Source organism: Balaenoptera physalus, assembly GCF_965194825.1.
Source record: "Balaenoptera physalus genome assembly, chromosome: 7".
In the NCBI taxonomy this organism is placed as follows: domain Eukaryota; kingdom Metazoa; phylum Chordata; class Mammalia; order Artiodactyla; family Balaenopteridae; genus Balaenoptera; species Balaenoptera physalus.
The window spans coordinates 17,716,689-17,743,277 of NC_138886.1; the positions used below are offsets into that span (position 1 = coordinate 17,716,689).

The window sequence follows — 26,589 nt, forward strand, 5'->3', positions numbered from 1 at the left end:
GGCTGGAGTACAAATCCAGGCCAGTTAGGCTCATGACATGCTCCAAACCGCCGTCCAAAGACTACCCACATTTTACGACACCAGCTATCTTTCTATTGATAACTTTATTAAGTAAGGTTTGTTTTTAAGTCTCAAAAGAGGAGATGATATTTAGGAATTCAAGGAAAATGAGGCAAATGGTGCCTGTCATTATGACCACAGATCATGATCCTGTCAAGGCAAAGACCCTCAGATGATCTGTTCTGAGCAGCATTACCAGCGAAAAGGAGGGACTGCCCTCTGCCCTGGGTTTCAGCCATGTTGGAGACTTAGTGCAACCTGTTTCACCGGAATGGCAAGGAGCCTCTCTGGACAGAGGCCTGGGGTTCTTCTACCAACCACTGTGTTGCCAGTGGGGGAGATGCGAGAGTTACTGTCAAACTGTTTATTCCCAGCCTTGAGACCTCACTTATACCCCCTTCTTAGACAAGGTGGGGAGTTAGCACTCTGATGAAAACCACAGTTACAAGCCCAAAGTCTCAATTCAGGACTCATCATATTTTTTTACTGACCTTTCCCCTATCATAGGGAGGAGCTAATGGTACTCCTGACAGTCTGGGGATATTGTCCAATCATGCTTTCAAAAAACAACAACAACTACAAACCGTTTCTTTTCTCTTAAAAAAAAAATCTGTTTGCCTTAAAAAATGTTTAAATTACTTACCAGTTAAATTAATTACCATGCTTCCCACAAAAATCTCAGAGTAAAATAAACACCCTGGGAAAATGCACTTATTTTAATCCTGTGGCTTTGCATACCCTTGACACATTATTAGTTTTCCTCATAGACAGAGACATTTAAAAAATACTCTTTGTGGAGTACTTTATTCTTTATTCAGCATTTTACCATAACTTTTTTTTTTTTTTTTCATTTAACATTTAAACCACCTGTATCAGTTCTCTTGGGCTGTTGTAACAAAGTGTCACAGACTGGGTGTTTTAAAACAGAAATTTATTCCCTCACAGTTCTGGAGGCTAGAAGTCTGAAATCAAGGTGGCAGTGGGGCAAGGCTTTCTGTGAAGTCTCTAGGGAGGATCCTTCCTTCTTCCAGCTTCGGGTGGCCCCAGGTGTTCCTTGGTTTATGGTAGCATAACTCCAATCTCTGCCTTCGGCTTCACATGGTCATTTTCTCCCTGTATGTCTCTGTCTTTCCATGGCATTCTCCTCTCTTTGTGTGTCTGTGTTGACTGAAAAAAATGCATAACCTAAAAGTTGAGAATTATATTTTATTTGGCGGACAATCTGGGGACTTAAGCCCAGAAGACAGCCTCTCAGATAGCTCTATGGGACTGCTCCCAAGAGGTAAGGGAGGAGCCAGGATATGTAGGAGTTTTGCAACCAAAACCAGGTAATCTGAACATCAAAAGATTACTGTTAGTTAAAGAAAACCAGACTTTTCAAGTTAATGAATTTAGTGCTTTTTTTATTTATGAGAAGATGCAAGAGTCTGGGCTGATTGAAATCATTCCTTTGATATGCACCTTAACTATCTGGGGCCAGTATCTTGCTTTTCTCCATCCTGAATACCCTCAGGGTGCACAGGTGGGGGTTTCTTCAGTGGCTGCTGGCTTGATGGCTGCAACATTCTTTGTCTCCTGATATGGCAGGCAACATTTTGCGTCCATACCCGTGTCTTCTTTTAAGGACACTGGTCCTATTAGATTATGACCTCTATGTTACCCAATTAAAATTCCAGTATGACTTCATCTTAACTAATTGCATCTGCAACGACCCTATTTTTAAATAGAGTCACATACTGACATACTGGGGGTTAGGATTTCAGCATATCTTTTGGGGGACACAGTTCAACTGATAACGTCCCCCTATCAGCTAAGCATTGTTTTCTCCCTTTACAAATAAGATCTGTAGTTTAACCTCTCTTTCATTCCCTTTAAAATGGTGATAACAACAGCTAATTCACAACATCGTTGGGAGCAGAATAAGATATGGGTGTTAAGCACTTACATATTAGGATATTGCCTAACATGCAGTAATGTCCATTGCATTGCATTTATTATTATTAAGTTTGCTTATTAAGTCCACCATTGTGTGGTAGAGGGCTTCAGAGTCAGACAAACCTGGGTTGGAACCCCAGTTCCACCCACCTGGAAGGTTTGGGGAATAGATTAGAAGATGATTCGAAGTAATGCTTAGTAACTTGTTGCAGCTGACAAGCTGTGTAACCTTGGACAGCTTAATTAGCCTTTCTGTACTTCACTTTCCACCCCTGCAAAATGGGAATAATAGTAGTTATCTACCTCATAGTAATGTTGTAAATTTTAGATGATTTAATAGATGTTGTTTTTAGAGGACTTCCTGGAAAAGTGCTCTATGAATGATAGCTATTAGTGTCATTATTATTATTATTTTGACAAAATGTTCTCTTTTCCTTCTCATATTAGCAGCTGAATTGTGAGGAGAAAGATAAAGGTCTTGTTTATGGAAAATAGGATAGAAAATCTAAGGAGTTAAAACTCGAATGCATCCTAACCAAATTTGTCTGAGTCTGGAGATTTATAACTGCTAGCATTTCCATGAAATAATGGAAAATTATATCTGTCTATCTGTATTACTTATCTATCACAGAATAACAAATTACCCCCAAACTTTGTGCTTTGAAACAACACGCATTTCTTATCTCACAGGTTCTGTGAGTCAGGAATCTGAGCACACCTTAGCTAGATCTTCTACTTCATGGTCTCTCAAGAGGCTGCAATCAAGTTATTGGCCAGGGCTGGGGTCTCCCCTGAAAGTTTCAGGAAGGAGCGGTTTCCAAGATCACTTAGGTCGTTGTTGGCAGGTTTCAGTTCTTAAAGGGCTGTCGGACTGAAGGCTTCATTTCCTTGCTGGCTTTTGGCTGGAAACTGCCCTCAGGTCCTTGCCACAGGAGCTATTCCAGGACAGCTTGTTTCAGCAAAACCAGCAAGAGAGAGGTCACAGCCTTTTGTCTGTTGGTTAAAAGCAAGTGACTCAAGTGGAAGAGATTATAACAGACAGTGTGTATCAGGAGGTAAGATCATCACAAGCTGGTTTCGAGGCTCCATCCCTCCCACCCACCTTCCCCCTCTCCCTCTCCCCACTTCCTCCCTCCTTTCTCTTCTCCCTCCCTTGGTCTTTCATGCTGCTTGTGTACATATCTACGTACATCTTACATAGATATCTTATCTTACATCTGTCTGTCTGTCATTTGTCTACTTTCTGTTGAAACTCTGACTCCAATCTCTGTATGTCATACTCAATCCCTGTGGGTTTCTCAACCTAGCCTATACTTGATACTTAGTAAGTGCTCAGTAAATGTTTGAATTCTATTTAAATTTACAGCATAAAAGAGAATTTTTTAAAGTCAACTTTATCCATCACCTAATGTAACCATTATATTGATTATATTTATGTAAATACTTACCAAGTTTCCTTTTAGTCTGTTCATGCATACTTGTGACCATGCTGGGTCTCCAACATTTTTTTTTAAATAAATATAAGGTTTTATCTTTTATTTACTTTATGGAAAAATGTTTGAAATCATATTTTTCTGGCCTTTATGGTTGTCAAACTGGCTATAAGAATTTGTCAAGTTGAAAGCTCATCTTTAAACATTTAACCATCACAAAAAAAACTGCATAAATGTCCTTTGTGCTTTCTTTTGTTTGATTTATTTCCTTGTGCTGATATGGAAACAGCTGGTTTAGGATTTTGAATTTTTATTTCAATATCATCACATTTACGTGCATTGGCCAGATCCAGTTTGTAGTGGTTTGAACTAGTGTGGATAGTCAAAGTGTTACCGAACCCAACTTGGGTCCGCTTGACCACAGGCAGTAAAGCCAATCTACTGACGCTGGGTTGTGGTGAAGCAAAGTGCAGCGTTTATTTCAGGGCACCAAGCAAAGGGTCCAGGTAGTTAGTGCTCAGAAGGCCCAAACTCCCCAGTGCGTTTCAGGGAAAGGTTTTTAAAGAAAGGGTGAAAGAGGGAGCTATCGGGTGTGTGATCAGCTTGTGGACAGTTTTCTAATTGGTTGCTGGTGAGGTAATCGGGAGTCAACATCATCAGCCTTCTGGTTCCAACCCACCTGGGGTCTCTGTGCTTCTGGGCAGCATATCGTTAACTTGTTCCACCTGGTGGGGGTTTTAGTGTCTGCAGAACAGCTCAAAGGATACGGCTCAGAATATTATCTGTAGACCTTGAGGAGGAACTAAAAGTACTGGACTTTGTTTAATGGCTAAATTATTATTATTTTGTCTTGCTTGGCTGTTTTCCTTTCTGCGTTTTCTCACTTCTCTGATTAAATTTACTCTTTGGAACTTGGAGAAGGCCTTAGGAGGCTAAAAATTTTTATACAGATAAGAGGCAGGTGGAGGACATGGTGGGGTGGGGATGGAGTGGTGTCAGTTCTGGGAAGGCCCTATAGGATCCTGCCTGGTTACAAAAGGTCAGCGGTAATCAGACAGTGACTGAGCAGAGACTCGGTAAACGTTAGTGGCATTGAAGGCTTGCTCAGAGAACATTCCCTGTGCAGTGGCACCAACCTCAACTCAACTCAATGCGAAGTGAGGCTACTGGAAGCTTGGCCATGTGCTTCATTTCTCCTAAGCCCCACATATCAACCCCAGTCCAGATCTCCTGCCCTCTTGGCTCCAGGATTTCAGCAGCTTTCTCTTTATCGTGGCTACCATTACCCTGTCCATCCATCGGTGTTTTTTTGTTGTTGTTGTTTTGCCCACACCACGTACCTTGTGGGATCTTAGTTCCTGGACCAGGGATTGAACCCAGGCCCTCGACAGTGAAAGCATGGAGTCCTAACCGCTGGACCGCCAGGGAATTCCCAGTTGAGATCTTTTAGGACTGGAGGGCAGCAGACTAAGAGACAGTCTCCTTTCCCCAACAGGCCTCACCACCTTTACCCACATATTCTCTTCATGTCACTGCTATCCATTATTCTAATTAAGTTTTCCCAGAGTAGGCAAATATTATTGCTTTTTAAAAAAATTGATATACAGTTATTTATAATGCATAAAATTGCATTATATGTTCTAAATTGCATTTAGAGGATACTGAAAATAAAGATGTATTTTTTTTCCCAGATACAAATTTATAGACCATTGAATTCTATCCATGGGCTTAAGAAGCCCTGGCTGAAGTATACAGGCTGTCCCATGTACTTCCTATGGCATATATCAAAGGCACTTAATGTCTGATTTTTACTTTTAGTGAAGTTAAAGTTGATCAGCAGGTTCAGGTGCAGCGAGTCTGATCCATTCATTAGAATATCTCCCGTCAGCCTTTCTACTAATGGTTTTAGCATTCATCAATGATAGCTGTCTATATCTATTATTTTATTAGAGATTACAAAATGGTAATTTTCTGTCATCCTTCCTGCCTGTATTAAATGCAGTATTTCCATAAAGTAAATTGTGGTTACCCTGAAATCCAGTTCGTGATAAAATCTTGACTACTACTTGATTCTTTTACCAGTTTTCAGAATAATGAGCTGGTCTCTTAGCCATCCCCAGTGATGAGCAATGAGCTTTTGTTTGTTTGTTTTTTTCCAGTTTGAGTTTTGGCTTTGGCTTTGGTTTTGGGTTTGATTTGAGGAATGTTATGAATTATAGGAAATTTGTTTATCTGGTCTATTTTAATCAATCACAGTAATTGTTCACTTTGTTCAATGTTAGGCCAGTGTGAGCCCCTCTAAACTGGTCTCCCTGTCCTTTTGAAATGACCACATTGGTCTTTGGCAGCTATCTCGCTTTTGGGCGCAGCAAGACTTCCCAGGCTCAGCTTGTACCATACCTATCCCAGACTTGGAATAAGGAATTTTTCCAAGAATCTTTTGTTCCTTTTAGGGGAAGATGATATTTAAAAACAAGAGTATAGGTGTTAAGGGTATTTATTGCTGTTAGGTTACCATTACTTCTAGGCTTTTTCAGTGGCCAGAGCTATGAAATGCTTATTTTTTTTTAAAGAGAAAAGCAGATCATTAGTGTATATGATTTCCAATAGAAATTTCAAGGTACAGAATTTTTCTTCTTTGACTTTATAAACATAAGAGATAAACAATTCAGGAATGATCTTAGTTCCTAATGACGGTAACATGGTGGCTTGTCAGCTATAGCCCACAGTGTACACACAATAGTTTCAAAACAGCAATACCAGTATTACAACTAGCAGTAAGTCCATTAAATCTAGTTTAAGATTTATTTGCAGAACATTTTTTTTCTTTGGACTGTTTCTCCCTAAGCATGTAAAATCAAAATACTGCATTTTAAAGCCTTTCAACATAATTATTTTCTCTGTGTAGTTATGCCAACACTTTGATATATAGCTGGATATATACATTTAAAGTTTGCATATAATTTGTAGAGATTGTATTGTCTTTCTTTTTTTAAAAAAATGATTTATTTTTTGGCTGCGTTGGGTCTTCGTTGCTGTGCGCAGGCTTTCTCTAGTTGCGGCGAACGGGGGCTACTCTTCGTTGCGGTGCGTGGGCTTCTCATTGCGGTGGCTTCTCTTGTTGCGGGGCACAGGCTCTACGCATGTGGGCTTCAGTAGTTGTGGCTCGCGGGCTCAGTAGTTGTGTCATGCGGGCTCTAGAGCGCAGGCTCAGTAGTCATGGCGCACGGGCTTAGCTGCTCCACGGCATGTGGGATCTTCCCGGACCAGGGCTCGAACCCGTGTCCCCTGCATTGCCAGGTGGATTCTTAACCACTGTGCCACCAGGGAATTCCCTGTCTTTCTTTTTTGATTAAAAAATATTCTGTAAAAATTTGATGTGGTTCCAAAGCTAAAACTTATAAAGCAAGATTCACTAAAAAAATTCTGGGGGCTTCCCTGGTGGCGCAGTGGTTGAGAATCTGCCTGCCAATGCAGGGCACACGGATTCGAGCCCTGGTCTGGGAAGATCCCACATGCCACGGAGCAACTGGGCCCGTGAGCCACAATTACTGAGCCTGCGCGTCTGGAGCCTGTGCTCCGCAACAAGAGAGGCCGCGATGGTGAGAGGCCCGCGCACCGCGATGAAAAGTGGTCCCCACTTGCCGCAACTAGAGAAAGCCCTCGCACAGAAACGAAGACTCAACACAGTCATAAATAAATAAATAAATAAATAAAAGAACGTGAATTTCTTTAAAAAAAAAAAAAAGAAAAAAAAAAGCAAACTGGGCTATTCATTTCAGTAACAGTCAAGTGGTCTTAGTTTGCATTCAATAAAAAAAAAAAAAAAAAAAATTCTGGCTTCAAGTTTTGTTCTCTTGACCCTATCTGCTCAATCCCCCAGTAGGTAACCATTTTTATTAGTTTTGGTTAATTGTTTCAGTGTTTCTTAATAGGTATTATACATATTATATCTAACTCTTTACATATAGGTAGATATGATATAGATAGATATAATATGATTACATCTTTTTGTATGTATGTGTCTATACTCCCTCTTCTTTCTTATACAAAAGAAAGCACTATAAATACTGTTCTGTATTTTCCATTTAATAAAACGTATTATGATTACTCCATATCACATATAAAGATTGTCCCAATTCCTGTTAAGAATATAGACTCCACTGTGTGGATGCAGCCTAGTCTTTTAACTAATTCTCTATTTATTGTCCATAAATTATTATTTAAGGGTCATGCTGTTTATCACTATGATGTAATGGGCAGGAGCAACAGAAATTGTACATTTGATTTTCAGAATTTATAACCTGAATCTCCAGCAACATAACATAGTGGAGGCAGTTTAAGATAGTGGGAACGTGTTTAAAAGTAGGATAAGTCAAATTAGAAGTCTAATTCTCCCTGATTTCACCTCTCTGAGCTTCCATTTCCTCAACTTTAAAATACGATAATGCAACCAGACTCTCATTGTTATGATTTATACAGAACAAACGAGACAATGTATGCAAGACAAATAACAGTACCTCTGGCCTGGAATATGTGCATGTAAAATCATAGCTATTATTAATATTAATTTTACTGATTTTCTCAGCGATAAGACAGAGAATCCCATATGGGTCTCAATCCTTTAATTTTTTTTTTTTTAATCTTTATTAGAGTATAGTTGCTTTACATTTAATTTAAAATTTTTTTTAAATTTAATTTTTTATTTTTGGCTGTGTTGGGTCTGCATTGTTGTGCGCAGGCTTTCTCTAGTTGTGGCGAGCAGGGGCTACTCTTCGTCATGGTGCGTGGGCTTCTCACTGCGGTGGCTTCTCTTGTTGCGGAGCACGGGCTCTAGGCGTTTGGGCTTCAGTAGTTGTGGCTCGCGGACACTAGAGTGCAGGCTCAGTAGTTGTGGTACACGGGCTTAGTTGCTATACGGCATGTGGGATCTTCCCGGACCAGGGATCGAACCCGTATCCCCTGCATTGGCAGGTGGATTCCTAACCACTTCGCCACCAGGGAAGTCCCTCAGTCTTTATTTTAATTTTATTTCTATTTTCATTTAATTTGATCTTTTGATGGGTAGGCTCATTAGTCCCTTTTCCTGTCCCTAGAAGCACAGCTACGGGGAAGAGGGAAGCTAATGGGAGAAGTAACACCCTGAACATGTTCTCCAAAAGCATCACCTATCAACATGTTTAAAGGTGACCTTTCAACCTGAGTATTGTTAAGATTTCAGTGAATATGAAGACTTAGAAGTGTGACAGCAAAACCCCTAAGAAAGTGGTCAGAGGGTGGCAGTTTCTTTTCTGATGGCACCAAAGCCTCCAACTGAGCCATCCCAAGTTCATACCCTCCCTGACGTTTGAACCTGGCAACCTCTCACCAGCCCCAGGTGGCCTGGTTTGTCTTGTTGGCCTGCTTTGCTGCCTCAAGGTCCTGTCTAAGTAGGATCTGGGAGTCTTCATCTCAAGCAGGCCATTAGCATCTCAGAGGCCTCTCGCTCCCTAGATCCTGTCTAGGAATGATCCCTTGTGGGCATCTCCTCCTTGATCCCTAGTCTAAGAAGCTACTGGAAGGAGGGGGAAGGAATTGAGGAGGAACTCATTTTGGAATCCTTCCTCAAGGGGATAAGTTTTGAGTAGAGTTTTTAAGAAAGAGGAGGAATGGGATCCCAGGGCAGAGAAAGCAGGCTTCTTATTAATGATGCTTCTGCGCTTCATCAGACAGAAAAGAGGCTTTGAAGTCAAAGCCTGAATGCCTAATGGCCTTTGGCTGCAGTGTGTCACCTCTCAGAACCTCTGTTTCCTTGGTTGTAAAATATGGTTATAAAAATTGTAATATTCCTAGTCCAAAGCACTGTTGTGAGGATTCAGTGAGATTTATAGTGTCTTGTGTTTGGCAAAGAATAGAAGCTCAGGAAATGTGAATTTCCTTTCTACCCTCTCCCCTTTTCAAGCACTTGTCCCACCACATCTTAAAAATGAAACGAGGTTGTTATAATAATACTAGTAATAGTAAGAACGGAAATCTCTGGAGAGGCACAGGCGTACATTATCTAAATTCTTACAGTAACTTTTATTATTGGTGATAATAGCCTTATTTTATGCATAAACAAGCAGAGGTTCCAAGAGAGGAAGTAGCTTGTCCATGGTCACACCCAAGGCCTTAGCTAGCCCATAAGTCACATTTTGCGTGAATTAGGAAATGGTGCTCCTCTGCTTGGATTCAACCCCGTGGGTACAGGAATGGCCAGTGGAGCTGAGACAGGATTCAGCCCTGCACTCACCCCCTTGCCTTGTCACTGTCGTGCAGTACACAACTCGCATAACTGTACACAGAAGCTCTGGTCAAATGCATGGTTTTGATCAAACTGAAATTCAAACCCAGATCTGACTGACATTCAGACCACATCCTTTCCAGTGCTACCTGGGAGTTCATCTCTTCCTGTTTCCTTTAAGATCCTGCTCCATTGTTTATCTCTTCTTTCTGCCTTATCTCCGTCTCTCCTCTTTCCTTCTCTTATGGCTTTTCCTTCCTAGCTGATACACTCCATCAAATCTCTGCACTTAAGTACCGGTAGGATTGAAACAAATCATTATTCATAATATCACCCCCACCCCATACCTAGCTCCAAACCTGGCACTGGTAGGCCTTCTAAGTAATGCTTGTTCAGAACCCCTGTAGTCATCACGCTAGGCTTCCTTATATCATAGCTAAGCCTTTACTCTCCTTCTTGTTGCCCTCGGTGCCTAGCAAGTTGCTTTGCCCGCAGTAATCACGCTTTGGCATGAAAGAACTAAGATTTTTCCCAAGAGCAATTGTCTTAAGCAGGCACTAGAGGGCAGCAGAAGATCACACATGGCCTTTCGTTCACCTTCCTGTTACTGGCCACAGCCTACCTTGTCTCAAGAGGCAGGAGTAAATGCTACACTGCAATGCTGACTGCTCCCTGAACAGCAAGAGCGATGTAAGTCAGGGGGAGGCGGGGGCTGAGCATGCCTTAGTCTGTGGGAAGAACCACTTTTGGGCCCACTGAGCTGCACTGGGATTCTTCACTCTGCCCCTTACTTTAGGGCAAATAATACAGCAGGACCACATGGCTATTTTTGTGCTTTTTAAAAATATTAAAATAATTCTAATTTGCAAACAAAAGACATCAGCCACTACTGGGCTACTGGGCATTATCCAGGGGTCCCTCTCCCTGCCCCACAGAGAATATGACCTTCCTCAGAGATTGACCTGCTGTCACTTGAAACAAGTATCCTCTCGTAGGTTATACTCTGTCACTCTGAGTCTCAGTTCCCTCCTCTGTAAACGGAGACAACAATTTCTACTTTGTAGGATGATAGCAAGGACTATATGAGATTACAGATGCTGCATCTCTCCCTTGATGCTCAGAGCAGTTCAATGGGGAATTAGTGTCCTCATTTTACAAATGAGAAAACTAAGATTAAAGAGGTGAGGTGACTTACCCAGAATTCAGAATCAGGTAGTCTGATTTAATAGCTTTGGACTTAAGCTTTCAATTCTACCCTTGTCTACTATGTTCCACCAGGTACGAAGTGGATAGTTTAAGGAGATTCCTGACTGTGGTTAAAGCGCCAGCAGGTTACAAGGGAAGCTTTACAGATTCAGACGTGCACAAGAGTGAATAATGCTGAGCTGAAGACCAAGCACTGGAACAAACGACCTCTGACGATGCGCCTGACACCCTAGAATTTATAAATTCTTCATTGAGTTCTGTTTCTCATTTATCCTCGAAATAATCCAAGATTTAGGTACTAGCGTTGTTGACATTTTACAGATGAGAAAGTGGAGCCTCAGGGAGGTTAAATGACTTGCCCAAGGTCATCCAGCTGGAAATGGAAAAGCTGGAATTTAAACCCAAACAAGTCACTGTCCTATAGCTTCCCTTCTGCAGTTTGGCATATTACTTGTGTATTTAGGGAAGAAGCTGCAAATCAGGTTAGAACAGGAGACCTGTTGTCCTAGGGTTTGGTAGTTTTGTAGACCTGTCCTCTTTTTAGAGTCTCCACTGTTGCTTCCCCTTCCATTCCTCAAACGTGCACACCACACGCACACACACACACACACACACACACACACACACACACACACACACACACACACACACACACACACACACACACACAGAGACACACACACACTCCCCACTCGGGCATACACACCTTAATCAGAAAGCACTCAAGAATGCCCCACAGTTCCTGAGGGTGGGAGTTCACCTGCCTGAACTGTAGTTTGTTGGTTAATCTTAGCATGACCCCAAGTAGGGGCAGGCTTGAGTGCTGCAGATAGGGTGTCCAAAAAGCACAAAGTGCATAGCTCTGGGTCTGGGTCTTATGATTAGAATGAGAATTGCAGTTTTTAGATGGCAAGCCAGTCTAGGTTCAACAGAGCTGCCCCATAATGGAACTGGAGGCCTAAAAAGGTAATGAGTTCTGTGTCATTAGAAGCATCCAAAAAGCAGTCGGAGGATCATTTGGTGGTGAATGAAACATTAGGTGGAATTTCTGACCAGCTGACCTTTAAAGTGCCTTTTACCCATGAGATCCCTTAGCCCATGGAAAGGGGTGGGGAAGCCTAGGGTTGTTGTCTGGGGGTGGCAGGAACGGGGAAGGCCCAAGTGTTTACAACAGGGATGACTTGTGTAGGAGTAAGAATTAGTGCTGAAAATTTTTCGGCGAGAAATATGGACAATGAAAGGAGTAGTGGGACCAGGTGCAACAAGCTAGACTAGTTATAAGCTCTGTGGTCTTGGGCAAATTGCTTTACCTCTCTAAGTTGTCATTTGTACATTAATAAAGTAAGGTTTAAGACTGTCTGCCTTTGGAGCTATGGTGATAAGATTGAGATAGTGGATTTGAAGTCTGATAAGGGTTACAGGAATAGAGGGGATTAAAGGAAAAAAAGAATCAGAGTACACATTCATCTGTTTATTTATTCAGATAGTCACCTGCAAACTGTCTGCATGACATCAGGCATTGAACTCTGTGCTGGGGATGCACACAGTCATTGAAAAAGGTCATAGTTCTTGCTCTTATGGAGCTCACAGTTTAGTTGGAGAGGCAGATATTAATTTAACATTAACTAAAATTTAAAATGTGATAAGCACTATAATGATGATGGTGATGTAAACGGTTCAGTTGATAGTACAAATTGAGAATGATCAAAATATAGTTTATGAATATATGCATGTTCGAAAGTACATATCATAGTTGGTTCCCACACTCCTTTTAACATATTCAATGGATAACCTTCCTCTGCTCCTAGATGAAAATCTTAGCAAGCCACATCTAATCTATTATAACTTTTGTGGAACAGACAGTGCTATAGACATTTTAAATTGATAACACAGTTTCACATCAGGAATTAGGATGTCTAGTCCAAGATTTTAATCAAATCTCTAAATCTGACAAGTCAGATCTCCTCTCCCTCCCCAGTGGGGATATTAGGAGGTGGGGCAAAGTTGGCCTTCGTTCTGTTTCTCTCCCTTGCTCTTCTTCTTCCTCTCCCTCTACAGTCAAAGCAGGAGGGAGGAATGGTAAGGATTAGGAAGCTCATACTTGCCCTGATACCCTTGTATCTGGCTCTGTGTTCTCGGGTCCTGGCAGGTTTTTAAAACCGACCCTCTCTCGTGGCGGGGTGGGGGGCGTTCTGTGGTTTTTCAGCGGTCCTTGTGGCCGGGGCCTTCTCCCAAGACCTGAGACGATGTAGCATCTCTGCGGCTGGCTATTGCTGATCCCCCTCCACCCTCTGTTTCTCTGACTGCTCACCTTATGGAGACTCTCACCGTGGGGACCCCTCAACCTCTGTTATAATTCCTCCTGGGGAAGACTCAAAACAGATCCAGCCCAGCTCTTTCTCTTATGTGACCCACATCTGGTCCGGGGGAAATACTCAAGCATCTTTCCCACTGGCAACCTGTGGGATTTGGGGCGAACCCCTATGCTGCCTCTTCTGCTCTGCCGCCACAGGCCACTAGAACGTCTGCCGGTGGGGTATGACCCTAGTCCGCTATCTTCCCCGTTGCCGAGAAAACGTAGCAATTTCTCCAGGAGGCACTCTTTTGAGGCTCCTTGTCACAAACCTTGGGATTAGAGGGTAACGTGCTCTACGTGACCCACCTGGGGTGCTGGGGACTCTGAACGTTAGGTAATAGCTGTCTCCAAAGCAAATCTCTCCTATATCCTTCCCGTCTACTCTCTGACCTCATTTTACTTCCTTGCTCTGGCTGAGGTTTCTAGAGTTATGAAACTAGTCAGGATTCATCTCCTTTGTAAATTCTGCGTATAGGGGCCTGGCTCTGGGATTTCAATTCTATTCTGTCTTGGTGTCTCAGTAGAAATTTCAGTTTTAACATCTTGTTACAACAACAGCACAGCAATAATTAAAACAATCACAACAACAACACCGATAACAACTAGTATCGATTGAGTGCTAAACCTTGGCCGGGCACCTTATTTAATCCCTGCAAGTAGTCTTTCAGGATGGCACTATTATTTATAAAGGGCACGCTGATGAGGCTGGAGTTTGACTGTCAGGCTGAGAAGTTCAGATTGCATAGCGCAGAAGTTCAGTCCTTGCCGATGCCATTTCAGCTGGCTACTTTCCCTTTGTTAAGGATATTTCTGTGGGTCCTTGAGTCAGGCTTCAGAGCAATTGCTTTCCTCCAAGAGGAGACAGTAACTCCGCCTAAGAAATGATCCCATTTCAGCAATTCCTGGGAGGCCATTGCTGTAATAAAGGCCATTCTTTATGATATAAAAGTCTCACCCTCTTCCCCCCACCCCCATCCTTAGCGTTTCTAATTTGAGCCCCTCTGGTCCCTGTGGAGCCTTTAAATGCTTCAAGTGCAAGCCTATTGCCAAAGCAAGCCTGTCTGACTCGGGACGCAGCGCCCTGCACTGTTGCCGAATATTGAACAAACATTCACGCAGCTTTGGCTCTCCCAGAAGCCCTTAGTCTGATGCCTTTGTTTTGTTTTCTGGATGAGGGCAAGCGGTGCCATCACCTCCTGCCGAAAAGCCCTGGCTGCCCTCCCAACAAGGAGTTGTCACTTCAACTGAGGCTTTTTTTTTTTTCTTTCTGGTGGCAACAAAATAATACCCAGCAGGAATTTGGGAGGAGAAAAAAGAGAGTTCAGTTGGCAGGTTCTCAAATGAATGGGTTGTAGTGTCATTGGAACTGAATTGGGCTTGAAACCAGACATGATCCTATTTTGGAAGCATTGTTCAGAGGGATGGGAAATGTGAACAGAGGATAAGTCTCTTCAAAAATGTTCTTTATCCTTGGCCTGTTAAAGACAGCCTGTTTTAACTAAACTCTCCCATCCCCTCAATGGCAAGGGCCTATGTGAGAACCTAGAGGAGGTCAGAGCAACTGGCAAATTGATCAGCTATTCATCTGTCAACCTTTCAACTGAGAGAGCTAATTTTACTTTGAGAAGAGCTTACCACTTGATTACAAGCCATCAATTAATTGTCAATCCTGAAATTCACAAGTCTTCGCTCTTAGACTCATCAATGCTTTGATGAGATGGCACAGTGATCAGGGTATGTTAATATACATGTATTCAAATATATTATTGAAAATCTTATTGAAAGCCTACTGTGTTCCAGGTAATACGTAAAGTGGATGGCAATCGACAGAACTAACACTGTCTCTGCCCTCATGGATCTTATAGTCTGGAGACATTAACAGGTGATACGTAGAACAGGATGCTGTGAGGATCTTTAGTATGAAACCCTAATAGAGATTGGAGGCATGGGGATGGAGTTCAGGGAAGGCATTTCTGAGGACCTGGCCCCTGAACTAAGATATGAAGGGTGAGTGGGAGTGAGAGCCAGGAGAAGGCAGGGCCAGAGGGTGGGATGGGGAAAGCGTTCTGTGCAGAGAGAAGAGCACGTGCCAAGACTGAGAGAGAAAGGACAGGGTGTAGCCAAGAAACATAAAGGCCAGTGTAGCTGAAAGTAGGAGAATCAGGAGGACCAGGATGACAGATCAGACTGCAGAGGCAGACAGGTGGTCCAGATCGCATATTACCTATGTGCCATGGTAAGGATTTTGGTCTTCATCCTAAGAGCAGTGAAGTGCCATGGAAGAATTTTAAGCAGGAGGAGAATATAGAGTTTGCCTTTTGAAAAGATGACTTTAGCCACAGAGTGAAGTTGGTTCAGAAGCAATTAGCTTTCGCAATTGTAGTATCTACAGAGGAATAATTAATGGAATGGCTAATGGTCTTCCCTGCTGTAACTCTCCTCCAGATCATAACTTAGGTATGACACAATCTTTATGAAAAGGATCGTTGTTAATAAATGCATGGGACTTAGAGGTAAATCCCTTTTTCCATTTAGGTCTCAGGTTCCTCACTTGTTAAGCCGTGGGTTTGGACCAGATGATACCCAAGCGCCCTCCTTTTGCAAAACAAGCCCTTAAATTCAGCTTGAATTCTATACTGCTACTAGAATTCAGTTTTCAGCCTAGACTATGGGTTTTTAACCCCATTTTTTTGAACCGATGGATTGTTAAAAAAAAAAAAAAAGGATTTATTGTACAAAAGCAGACCAGCAAAGATCAATAGCTCATTTTGTTGTTAAATAGATAGATCTTTAACCCAATGTCTGTGAATGTCTGTTTGATCAAGGGAATTCTTACTCCGAGCACCATGTTACATATTTTTCCCAATTAAATTATGGCAAGGTGCTATGAGGGATGGGGCATCTGTGTTCTAAAAAATGAGATAACAAGAGTAGTTTAGTTTAAGTGATGAATTGGTTAACAGACGGCTGGGGTCATGTGCTGAAAGGATCACTAACTCATCATGTGACCTTGGAAAGCCAATTTCCTTCTTTGGGACACAGTTTCCTCTAATTTTAAATGGGAGGGTTTTACCAGATTAGACTTTTCAAAGGTATGCTTTTTCAATAGTTTTCAAAAGATATTTTATGGAGAAAAGGTGCCCCACTCTATTTTTTCTCCTTGGAGGTTAATAATCCAAGTGCATCGATGGTCTATTGATTCCAAAGTTTTTCCTTTAACTAATCCATCATACTGCCACATTCCTGTGTAACCTCTCTCTGAAACTCAGTTTCCCCATCTATAGCAAGGGCTATAGAGCAGAGGTTTCCAAACCTTTTCTGTAAAGGGTCATATGGTAAATATTTTAGGCTTTGTGGGCCATAGAGTCTTTGTTGCAACTACTCAACTCTGGCATTTTAGCCATACACAATATATAAACAAATGAGGGACTGTGTTCCAATAAAACTTTATTTACAAAAACAGGCAGAGGGCTGGATTTGACCCACAGACCATAGTTTAGTGAACTCTGGGTCACAGTGTGGGCTAACTGCTCCCTAATGTCCTCGCGGCTCTGACTTTCCCTGACCTTCTCCCCTGAAGAGTTATTCTCTCCCAAGTTGGAAGTCCCCCTTCTCCAAAATTTATCCCTCTGGCCTGCACTTCCAAAAGTCATCATCATCATCTTCTTCTGACATGTCTGTATATAAGACTGTCTCTGTCTCCCCAGCTGCTGAGATGCCTTCTTCACAGCTTTGTTTTGTTTATCTTAGTAACTACCCTTCTTTAATCCCTCTGAAGGATTGGTTAGCTGGAATTTGCCTTGTCTTCTTCCCCCAGAGCCTTTGATCTTGTGCTCATAAGTATTTGCTGACAGCCAGACAGAAAAGGTGGAGCCCAGATCCCAAGCCCGAGGGCCCAGAGAGTAATGAATGAAGACTGCGTTTATTTGTATTTCTAATTGGCAAGCCTATTTCCAGATCAGCTGCATGTCACTGCAAGCCGAGAGCAAAAACAGGAGACAACCTTCTTTCCCCCAGGTCTCGGTGCCCAGGGCCCCTGTTTTCCACTGAGGCAGGAGCTTGCCCTGATTTCACCAGGCTTGGAAGAAACTGCCATCTGGACCAAGTTTTGTCCCTTAGTACAGGACCACCTTGTTTTGCCACTCAGCCTGTACATTGCACAACTTTGAGGACACCATTTACATCATCCGTGATGTAAATGGAACCCTCTGAGTTGTACAAATCACTTTTTCAAGCTTTGAGCCCTTTCTTCTTATGAAATCTTACACCGAAGGCCAGTCTATAAAAGAGATACAAGTGGAACCACTCTATTTGAAGCTGAGATGCAGGTTTAGAGTCCTGCCTGCTCAGTCTCCCTCTTGCCTTCTTCAACCAGCTGCTGAGATGGCTGTTGGGATCCCTAGAATTCCTCAGATGAATTTTGGAGCCTCTAGACTAGATCATAAATGTTGTTCTAACCATTCACAGTTATATAATCTCTCTCTTGATAAAGTCTCAAGTATATCCCTAGCACCATGCTAGGCACTGAATACTGGTGGGACAGGAGTGGGAGACACGGCCCCTGGTCTCCCTGAACTGATTTTATGGTTGGAGAGGTCAACAGAGAATGAGCTTAACAAGATAGGGTCTTACAAGCAGAAATACTTATCAGAGAAGAAGGGCTGGGGAAAGGAGGAAAGACTTCCTGAAGAGGGTCACATTGGAATGGAGTGCTCATGGGTGGTAAAGATTTGGAGAGGCAGAGGGGAAACGTAGGGCAGGGTGAGCAAAGGCACAGAGGTGTGAAATGCCACTTGTAGGGATAAAGAGGGACAGCACAGAATGGGGCATGCGTCATTCATGCACATGACAGCACACTGAGGAAAAGAAATTTGAATAAGGGAACAGATGAGCATGGAAAGAAAGGGGAAATAATGCCTTTTCCAGACAGGTCCATCTCCCTCTATCTCATTTACCAGTCATAACTGTTTCAGTTGTTATTGTTAACCACACATTATAGAATTAATCACTATAGGCTCTTGGACATTCAAAGGCTTTCCCAAGGCAGCAGAGCTATTATCCAGCAGAAATGAGATTTAAACTGAAATTGACTTGACTCCAAAGCTTGTCTCTCACCCATTACATGGAACTGCATGAAAAATATAGGACTGAAACAAGTTTTTGAAAAAAAGGTAGAATTTATACAAATTAACAGTAAACAAAAGAATTTCTTATTGGGAAAAATATGCTTGAATATTTACATCTTACAGAGGTCCTTGAAGAATTCTCTAGTCCAACCTACTGACTTTAAATATAAAGAAAGTGAGGCCCAGAGAAAGCAAAGGGTTATTTACTAAAAATGGTATAACAAGACACGATTCTGGTCTCTGAGCCCTCAGGTCAGTGCTCTTTCCAAAGCATCATGAAGGAACCACTCTATCATCTTTGTTCCCTTTCCAGTGGATGACTACCTCCTTAGCACATCGTAATGGGTTCAAGAGTCCGACCTTTTGAACAGTACTGAACAATACTGAACTTATATCTCTTTCTCCAGAGACCACGGAGTTGGGCAGCAAGAAGGAGCTCAAGTCCATGCCCTTCATCACCTACCTCTCAGGCCTGCTGACGGCCCAGATGCTGTCTGATGACCAGCTCATCTCAGGTGTGGAGATCCGCTGTGAGGAGAAAGGCCGCTGTCCATCTACCTGCCACCTTTGCCGCCGACCGGGCAAGGAGCAGCTGAGCCCCACACCCGTGCTCCTGGAAATCAACCGCGTGGTACCACTTTACACTCTCATCCAGGACAATGGCACCAAAGAGGTGAGGTCCCCTGACACAGCCACTAAGTCAAATCTAAGAACCAACCCTCCCACCTCCTGCCCTAGTGGGCCCTTTGTCCATCGGAATTGTCATCATCGTCATCAACAGCATGGTGAGGGCTGGCATTTATTGATCCCTTACCATGTTGTAAGCACGTATATAACTTGGTAACACTAGATGCTGTAACTGACAAATTCTCGAATCTCAATGGCTTAGTACAATTGAGGTTATTTCTTGTTTGTGCAGAGTCCTAAGTAGAAGTTTTTGATTGATGGGTGGCTTTACTCTGAGAAGTAGTTCAGGGTCCCAGCCTGTTCCATCTTGTGCTCCATTAATCTGATGCTTCCACGGCTGCTGTGGAAGAAGAAAGAACATGGAAGATTGCACATGAGAAGTTTAAACGGGCCACGCCTGAAAACGGCAAATTATCATTTCAGCTCCTATTCTGCTAAGCTAGAATTCAGCCACTGGGCACACCTGTCTGCAGATGAAGACAGGGAAATGTATTCTATCTGTTTGCCTGGGAGAAGAAGCTACGGGTTTGGTGAAAACCTAGCAGCCTCTGCCTCTGTACTATACTTGGGTTATCTCATTTAATTTACCCTCCAGATCTATGATTTACTTATAAATATTGAGTTGATTCATATGGAATTTCTGACATTTGACCATTTTTTTATTTATAAAAATGGCAATTCCGTATGGTTCATCCTTTTCTCGTGCCCACTTTACAAGTGAGGAAATGTAAGATGTTGAGTGATTTGCTCCATGTTGGTCTGCTCCAGAGCCTACATGCTTAATCATGAAATTATATCTCCTCTTTTTCCTCTTTCTATCTCTCTGACTTTCAATTATAGCATGTCAGGGCTTGAGAGGACTGTATCAATGATTTAGTTCACTGGTTTGCACACTTGTGTGCGTGGAACATTTTTTCCAAATGTAATGTTCAGGAACCCCAATCCATAAAACTAGGAGTAGTGATGCCACTCCTTCAGTAAGGAAGAAGGCAGATAAAGCATCTCTACTTGGTCCCCACTCTTCCCTCTGCAACAACTTCTGGACAACCCTGGGCCTCCAAAGAAGGCAATCTGGTAGACCACTGACCAAGTCCAGTCGGATGCTATGGATTGCATGACCCTCCCAAAGCATCCTCCTGGGCTGAGTAAGTGCCAGTGCGTGGTGAGTGGTCAGATAGGGCTTCACAGAGGGCAGATCAGGGATGAGAATAAGGAAGTGAGCGAGGATCATCAGGTAGAAGACCTGAGGCAGAAAAGAACATGGTCTGTACAAAGACCTATAGAAATTTCCCATGACTAAGACCAAGAGATGGAGGGAGAGCAGATATGAGGCCAGAGGGGACAGAAAGCACCTGATTATTTAGGATACTATAAGCGAGGTCCTGGAGTTTGGACACTATCTGGAGGGCAGTGACATGCTGAAGATACATGGTTAGCAGGAAGCTGATAGGATTAGATTTGTGTGGCAGAAAGAGCCCTCTGGAAACAACCCAAATGACCACCAATGGGAGGGCAGTTAAATAAGGTGTCGAATATGCATACAGTGGAACACTGTACTACAGCCAAGATGAATGAACTAGTGACACTTAATATGAGATTGATGAACATAATGTTAAATGAAGACAAGAAATCCCAAAGATACGGTTTATACAGCATGATACCCTTCCCTCTATTTTAAGTTAAAACAGACACACACACACATACACGCATATCAGATACACTGCCTTTTAAAAATAAATACAGATGCAATAGAGAGTTTAAAAAAGGAATCAAGGAAATGATGAACGTAGGATTTAGGATGATGGTAATCTTAAGTCAAGCGAGGCAGGGTAATGGCACGAGGGAGCATTAGTTACATGATGGTAGTCAAGTTTCTAGCTGATGTTTGGGTGCTGGATTTGTGGGGCTTTATGAAAGTGCTAAAAGTAGCTAACCAGCTAATACTAACTGGATAAACACATAAAGCCTGACCATGCATGGTGCAGCAATGAGCTTGAGTCACGAGCCGTGCATCTCAAATCATCTAACTCTGCATCAGAGGTCCCCAGACCAACAACAGAAAAGCCAAGAGAGCCAAACGTGTATACATCTCCAAACCTCTGGTTTCAGGGTGAGAGTCAACTGTGGAATCTAAGAGTGGCAGCAGGGAGACCCCTGAGGAGGCTGTTGAAGCTTCCAGTAAATACCAAGGGTTGTCTGACCAGTGCCGTGTCAGTGCAGACAAAAAAAAGCAGCACGTCGGTAGCTCTCCAGGGTTTGGTGAGAGAGGCTATGAATATCCCTATTTACGGCTCTTTCTGGCCCACACACTCCTCATCTTTGAGGTGGTTCGATACTAGCTAAGTCACAGGACTTTTTTTTTTTTTTTTTTGTAATTTATTTTTATTTTTTATTTTTGGCTGCGTTTGGTCTTTGTTGCTGTGCGCGGGCTTTCTCTAGTTGCAGCCAGTGGAGGCTACTCTCTGTTGCACCATGCGGGCTTCTCATCACAGTGGCTTCTCTTGTTGTGGAGCACGGGCTCTAGGCATGTGGGCTCAGTAGTTGTGGCTCGCGGGCCCTAGAGCGCAGGCTCAGTAGTTGTGGTGCACGGGCTTAGTTGCTCTGTGGCATGTGGGATCTTTCTGGACCAGGGCTCGAACCCGTGTTCCCTGCACTGGCAGGCGGATTCTTAACCACTGGGAAGCCCCAAGTCACAGGACTTTTATGATGTGTTCTTGGCACGTGTGGTGGCAAGACGAGCGCTGGTTCCTTTCCTCTTTGCTTAGGAGTCAGGTTCCCCACGTCCAGATGCTATGCCAGCTTCCCTCAGCATCGTCAGTTCTGGAAATGGGTCTTCCTGAGGCTGATTCACGTTCTCTCAGAGAAGCCCAGGAATGTGAAAGCGGTCACTAGATGTCACTGTTCTCCTATGTGGCATCTGCTGCTTTTGAAGCATGAGTCCTTCCTTCGTTAATTCAGTATTTTTGAGCACCTACTATTTGCCATGTCACGCCCCAAGAAGTGGGTGTCACGCCCCAAGAAGTGAAGAGTGGGACAAATGGACACAAATGGGCATGGTCTTTATCTTCGTGGAGTTTACAGACTTGTGGAGATGACAGATATTATTGAAACACTCCCACCAAATAAGTGAGAACAAACTGTGCTGAGTACCAAGAGAAGTCCAGGCCTTTGGGTTAAAATCGGGTGACCGAGGGCTTCGTGGGATCAAGGAAGGCTTCTTTAGGGAAATGACACTGGAATTAGCTCTTGGGGGTCGGGTGCCTAAAGTGAAAGTTGAGGACTGGATTTGGGGGAGAGGAGGAGCCTGAGAGCATTCCAGGTCGAAGGCCTAGCTCCTGCAGAGACCTGAAGGATGTGCAAACGTGGCCCATTTCCCTGAGGCCGGAATGGGGAGCTCCATGGGCAATGCCGAGGAGAGGCGGCGGCCAGGCTAGGCAGAGCTCTGAAGGCTCTGGTGGTGAGGAGTTTGGCCCCTGATAGTGGGGAGCATAGAGGCATTAGAGCAGACAGTTAGGCGCTGTCTTCTCAGCTCCAAGCTCCTCTCCTCTAAGTTATACCTGCAAAGGAATGTTAGAGCTGCTTGACTAGTTTCTTCTCTCCCTCCCCAGCCCCCAAAGACAGGCCTGTTTAGAGTTTCACAGCAGCCTAGGGCCTGCTGTGCATTAGGCCTTTTCAAAGGAGCCAGGCTGAGGTAGGAGTGGGTAGGACAGGCCCAGTGCAGGTCTGGAAACGATCCTGGAGGAGGGGAGCGTGGCCCCTGAGAGAGACTGGTGTGATGAGAAAGCAGCCACTTTCATCTTGGCCATCATTTGTTCCTCTGCCTCTTCCCCAAACCCCCATCACTTCTCCCAAGGCTTCTCCATCTCTCTGCGTTTCTTTGCAGTCAGAGGCAGGGACCACATGGATAAAACATAAAAAGGCCTTGGCCTGGAATCTGAGACACTGAGTCATAGCGAGGCTGGGGCAAGTCCTTTTTCCTCCCTGGGCCTCTCTTTTCCTACCTGAAAAAGCAGAGAGGTTGGGTGAGTTTCTTTCTGAGTTTCCTACAAGAGACTTTGCCAAAGTGGAATCAGATAGTGCAAGATCTGTGCTCCACTCAGATTGAGTTGGGATCCTGCCTCAATCCCCTACTCCTGTGGAGTGTTGCTGAATGACCTCTCCAAACCTCAGTTTTTATGTCTATAAAATGGACTCTTGTGATCCCTACTTCATGGGGATCAGATGATAATGAATGTATAGTACCTGGCATGTAGCATGTAATGGGCTTATGTTTCCTATGATAATGATAAAAATGACGTTTGTCTAAACTGATTCCTTCCTTTTTCTGTGCTTCCTTTGGTATCTCCTCTTCTAGGTAGTACTCGATAACTTTGCAGATGCCCAAAGTGCTAGGGACATGACGTTCAGAGTAGGGTCTGCATTTTGTATGCAAGAGATTAACCTGAAAGGGCAGATCACAAACGGAAGGATTTCAGGAGCATTTTTCTCGCTTTATAAATATTACTGGAACTTGTACTTTATAGGAAAGGATACCATAGGTGGAATTACACATGAGTAAAAGGATTTCCTTCTGTAGACCTTCCAAAGCAGAATGGAACCATTCTTCTCTGGGAGAACACCTGTCTCCTTGAGTTATTTGAGGTGCCAAGTCAACTGCTGAGTCCCATTATATGGCATGGTCAGGAAGTACCAGAGAGGGGGTGTGACTTGCCTGAGGTTTGTGGGACTGTTCAGGCCTCTGATTCTGGGCAAGGGCCAGGGTGTGCTCTTCATAGCCTTGGGGACCATTGGACACTAGCTCCTTTGGTGGTTGGGATATCCTTGGGTCCATCTCCTTGAATGCATGGGAAAGGATGATGCCTTCTGCCTCAGATGGAAAGGAGCCTTTCATTACACTTTGTGCTGTGGTTCTGAATAAGCAAAGCAGGAAACAAGTCTTAATGATGGAGAATTTGATTAATGCATTAATCTTCTCCCTCCACCTGTTAAATGACCCTTACACAGCCCAAAGCCACAGAGCTTAGCTAAGCACAACTAGTGCTTAAATGTACAAGACTGTGTGTGGTTATTAACTTAGCCTTTGGGTGAATAAGGAGAGGCTCCAAATGCAGGAAGAAAAATTGTGTCATGGTGAAGAGCCAGATTGAGCTGGATTTGAGTCCCATCTCTACCGTTGATCGTCTGGGTGACCTTTCATTTTACTCATTTATAAAGTAGACATTACAGTATCTACCCCTATCCATTTTGGGGTTGGGAGTTTTCTTTGGAAGAACTGGGACACCTGGAATCTGTACCCGGTTCTGTCCTTGATTGTTATATGGCATTGGGCATGGATGCTTCTACTGTCTTGGTCTCTGTTTCCTTATCTGTATGATGAAAAGTATGGGCTAACTTTATCCCACAGTCCTTTTTGACAAATCTAGGGTCAGATCTAGGTTCTGCCCTGAAAATCGGGGAAATATTTTGATGTTGGATGAGGCACCTTGTGACCTGCAATTTATTTTCCATCCAAAGATATTACCAATTTTACTCCTTAAGTTAACATTGGGAAGAGAAAGATTCGCATATCTTGTACTCCATCCCAATGACAAAGCATTTATGAGTAGAGATGGATATTAAAATCATACCCTCTGTATTTTACAAATAGTAAAACTGAGACCTGGAGACAGGAATGACTTGCTGTAGGGCATACAGCCAAGTCTGAATTTGAAGTAGTCAGCCATTGCTTCTGACCTTGGAGATGTCTTTTGTCTCTCTCAGACTCAGTATCCTCATCTGCGAAATGGTGGTAACTTTCCGCATAGGGCTCTCATGTAGAAAAATTAAGAGACTGTTTGCTGGTGTTTTGAAGACTATAAAATACTCTGTAGATCTGGATGCTTTTTTTTTTTTTTTCTATTGCTCGGGTCCCCTGACTTCCAATAATGTGATCTATATTTTTTTCTTTCCATGCTGCCCTAGGAAGAACCATGTGTAATTTTGGTCTTGTTGTGGTTTTCTAATATTCTAGCAGATCCTTCCCCTCTGCCAGAAAGATTTGTTTGCTCAATTTACACTTCTTGGCTCAAACTGAGAAGAGAATTCCAAATGACTGCTCTCTGAAAAGAAATTAACAGCCAAGATCATCCCCCCACCCCATTATTGCCACCACAGCCATGCCCACCACTGTGACCACTACCCTTATCATAACCACCATCACCACTGCTGCAGAAGCATCACCACCACGGCCTCTCACTGGGTGTGTGTAGATACTGTGCGAGGAAGGATAATACAGAGGGAAACACGACACAGATTGTACCTTCAAGGACCTCACAGTCTAGGAGATGAGACAGGAGAGCCACATAAGTAACTAATTGCTTACACATGTTACATTAATTCATCACTTATTTTCGAACAATACAATAGACATTCCAACAGTGTTAGAAAAGAGGGAGAAAGAAACTCTGGTTGGGGGGCAGTAAATCTGGAACAGGTTCTTGCATCAGGGAAGGTGGATGTGGACAGATGGTGGATATAGCTTGAGACTACTCTGTTGATGATGAAGATAATCCTAGGTACCAGATGTACATTAGATGCCAAAAACTGCCAAGGGCTTTCTGTGCTTTATCTCATTCAATCATCCAAGAACTTCTGAGGGGAATATTATTATCATCCCTATTTAATAGATGAGGAAACTGAGGCTCAGAGAAGCTTGAACCCAAGTCTGTGAGATTCTGAAGCTAACCTAGGCCTGAGTTGGAAAACTCTGGCCCACGGGTGACATCCAGCCTGCCATCTGTTTTTATAAATAAAGTTTGTGAAACACTGCCACACTCATCTGTCTACACATCTCTATGTCTGCTTTCCTGCCATGACGGCTCAGTTGAGCAGTTGCCCCAGAAGACAGTAGGACATGCAAAGCCAAAAATATTTACTGTAGTCCTCTGAAAAAAAATTTGACAAACCTTGGTTTAGACTAAGGTGTATTGGAAAAGAAGAGGAAAGAAAGTTATGTCAAATGCTGTTTGACAAACATTTAGAATAGAAGAATAAAACCCAACAAGCATTGAGTGCCAACTATATGCCTGGCATTTTTAAAGTGCCTTATGTGTATTCGTATGTGTTCTCTCACTCTATCCCCTGGCACCTTTGCATTATGATGCCCATTTCACAAATTAAAAATAAAAATAAAAAAATCTGAGGACTTAGGTAAATAATTCATCACCATCACACAGCTAGTGACTCTGACCCAGGAAGTCTGTGTCCAAAATGTATGTTTAGTCAATCATTCTTACTACAGGTGTGAAAAATTTGGGAGAGAGAAAATGAGAAGTGATGTGCAGAAAACTGGGTCGCAGAAACTTTGAACGTTGTGCTGAGGGATTGGAGTACCATGTTGAACAATAGGGAGCTCTTGAAGATTGGGGGTCAAGGGAAAGCCATAACCAGATGTGAATTTTTGGATAATAACTACATCATCAACGGTGGAAGGGCGAATTGTAGGGACCAGGGCTGGTTTTATGTCAAGGGTTATTAATTTCAGGT

The 26,589-nt window shown here is 43.1% G+C and overlaps 1 protein-coding gene across 3 annotated transcripts in view; it reads left to right on the forward strand.

Moving 5' to 3' along the window:
* Positions 1 to 26,589, forward strand: part of ASTN2 (astrotactin 2) — an 897,588-nt gene that overhangs the window by 690,486 nt on the left and 180,513 nt on the right. For all 3 annotated transcript variants that reach the window (XM_082470412.1, XM_082470411.1, XM_082470413.1), the window contains one exon: positions 18,786 to 19,051. In XM_082470412.1, the coding sequence (XP_082326538.1) occupies positions 18,786 to 19,051 (266 nt within the window). The remainder of the gene's footprint in view (positions 1 to 18,785; positions 19,052 to 26,589) is intronic.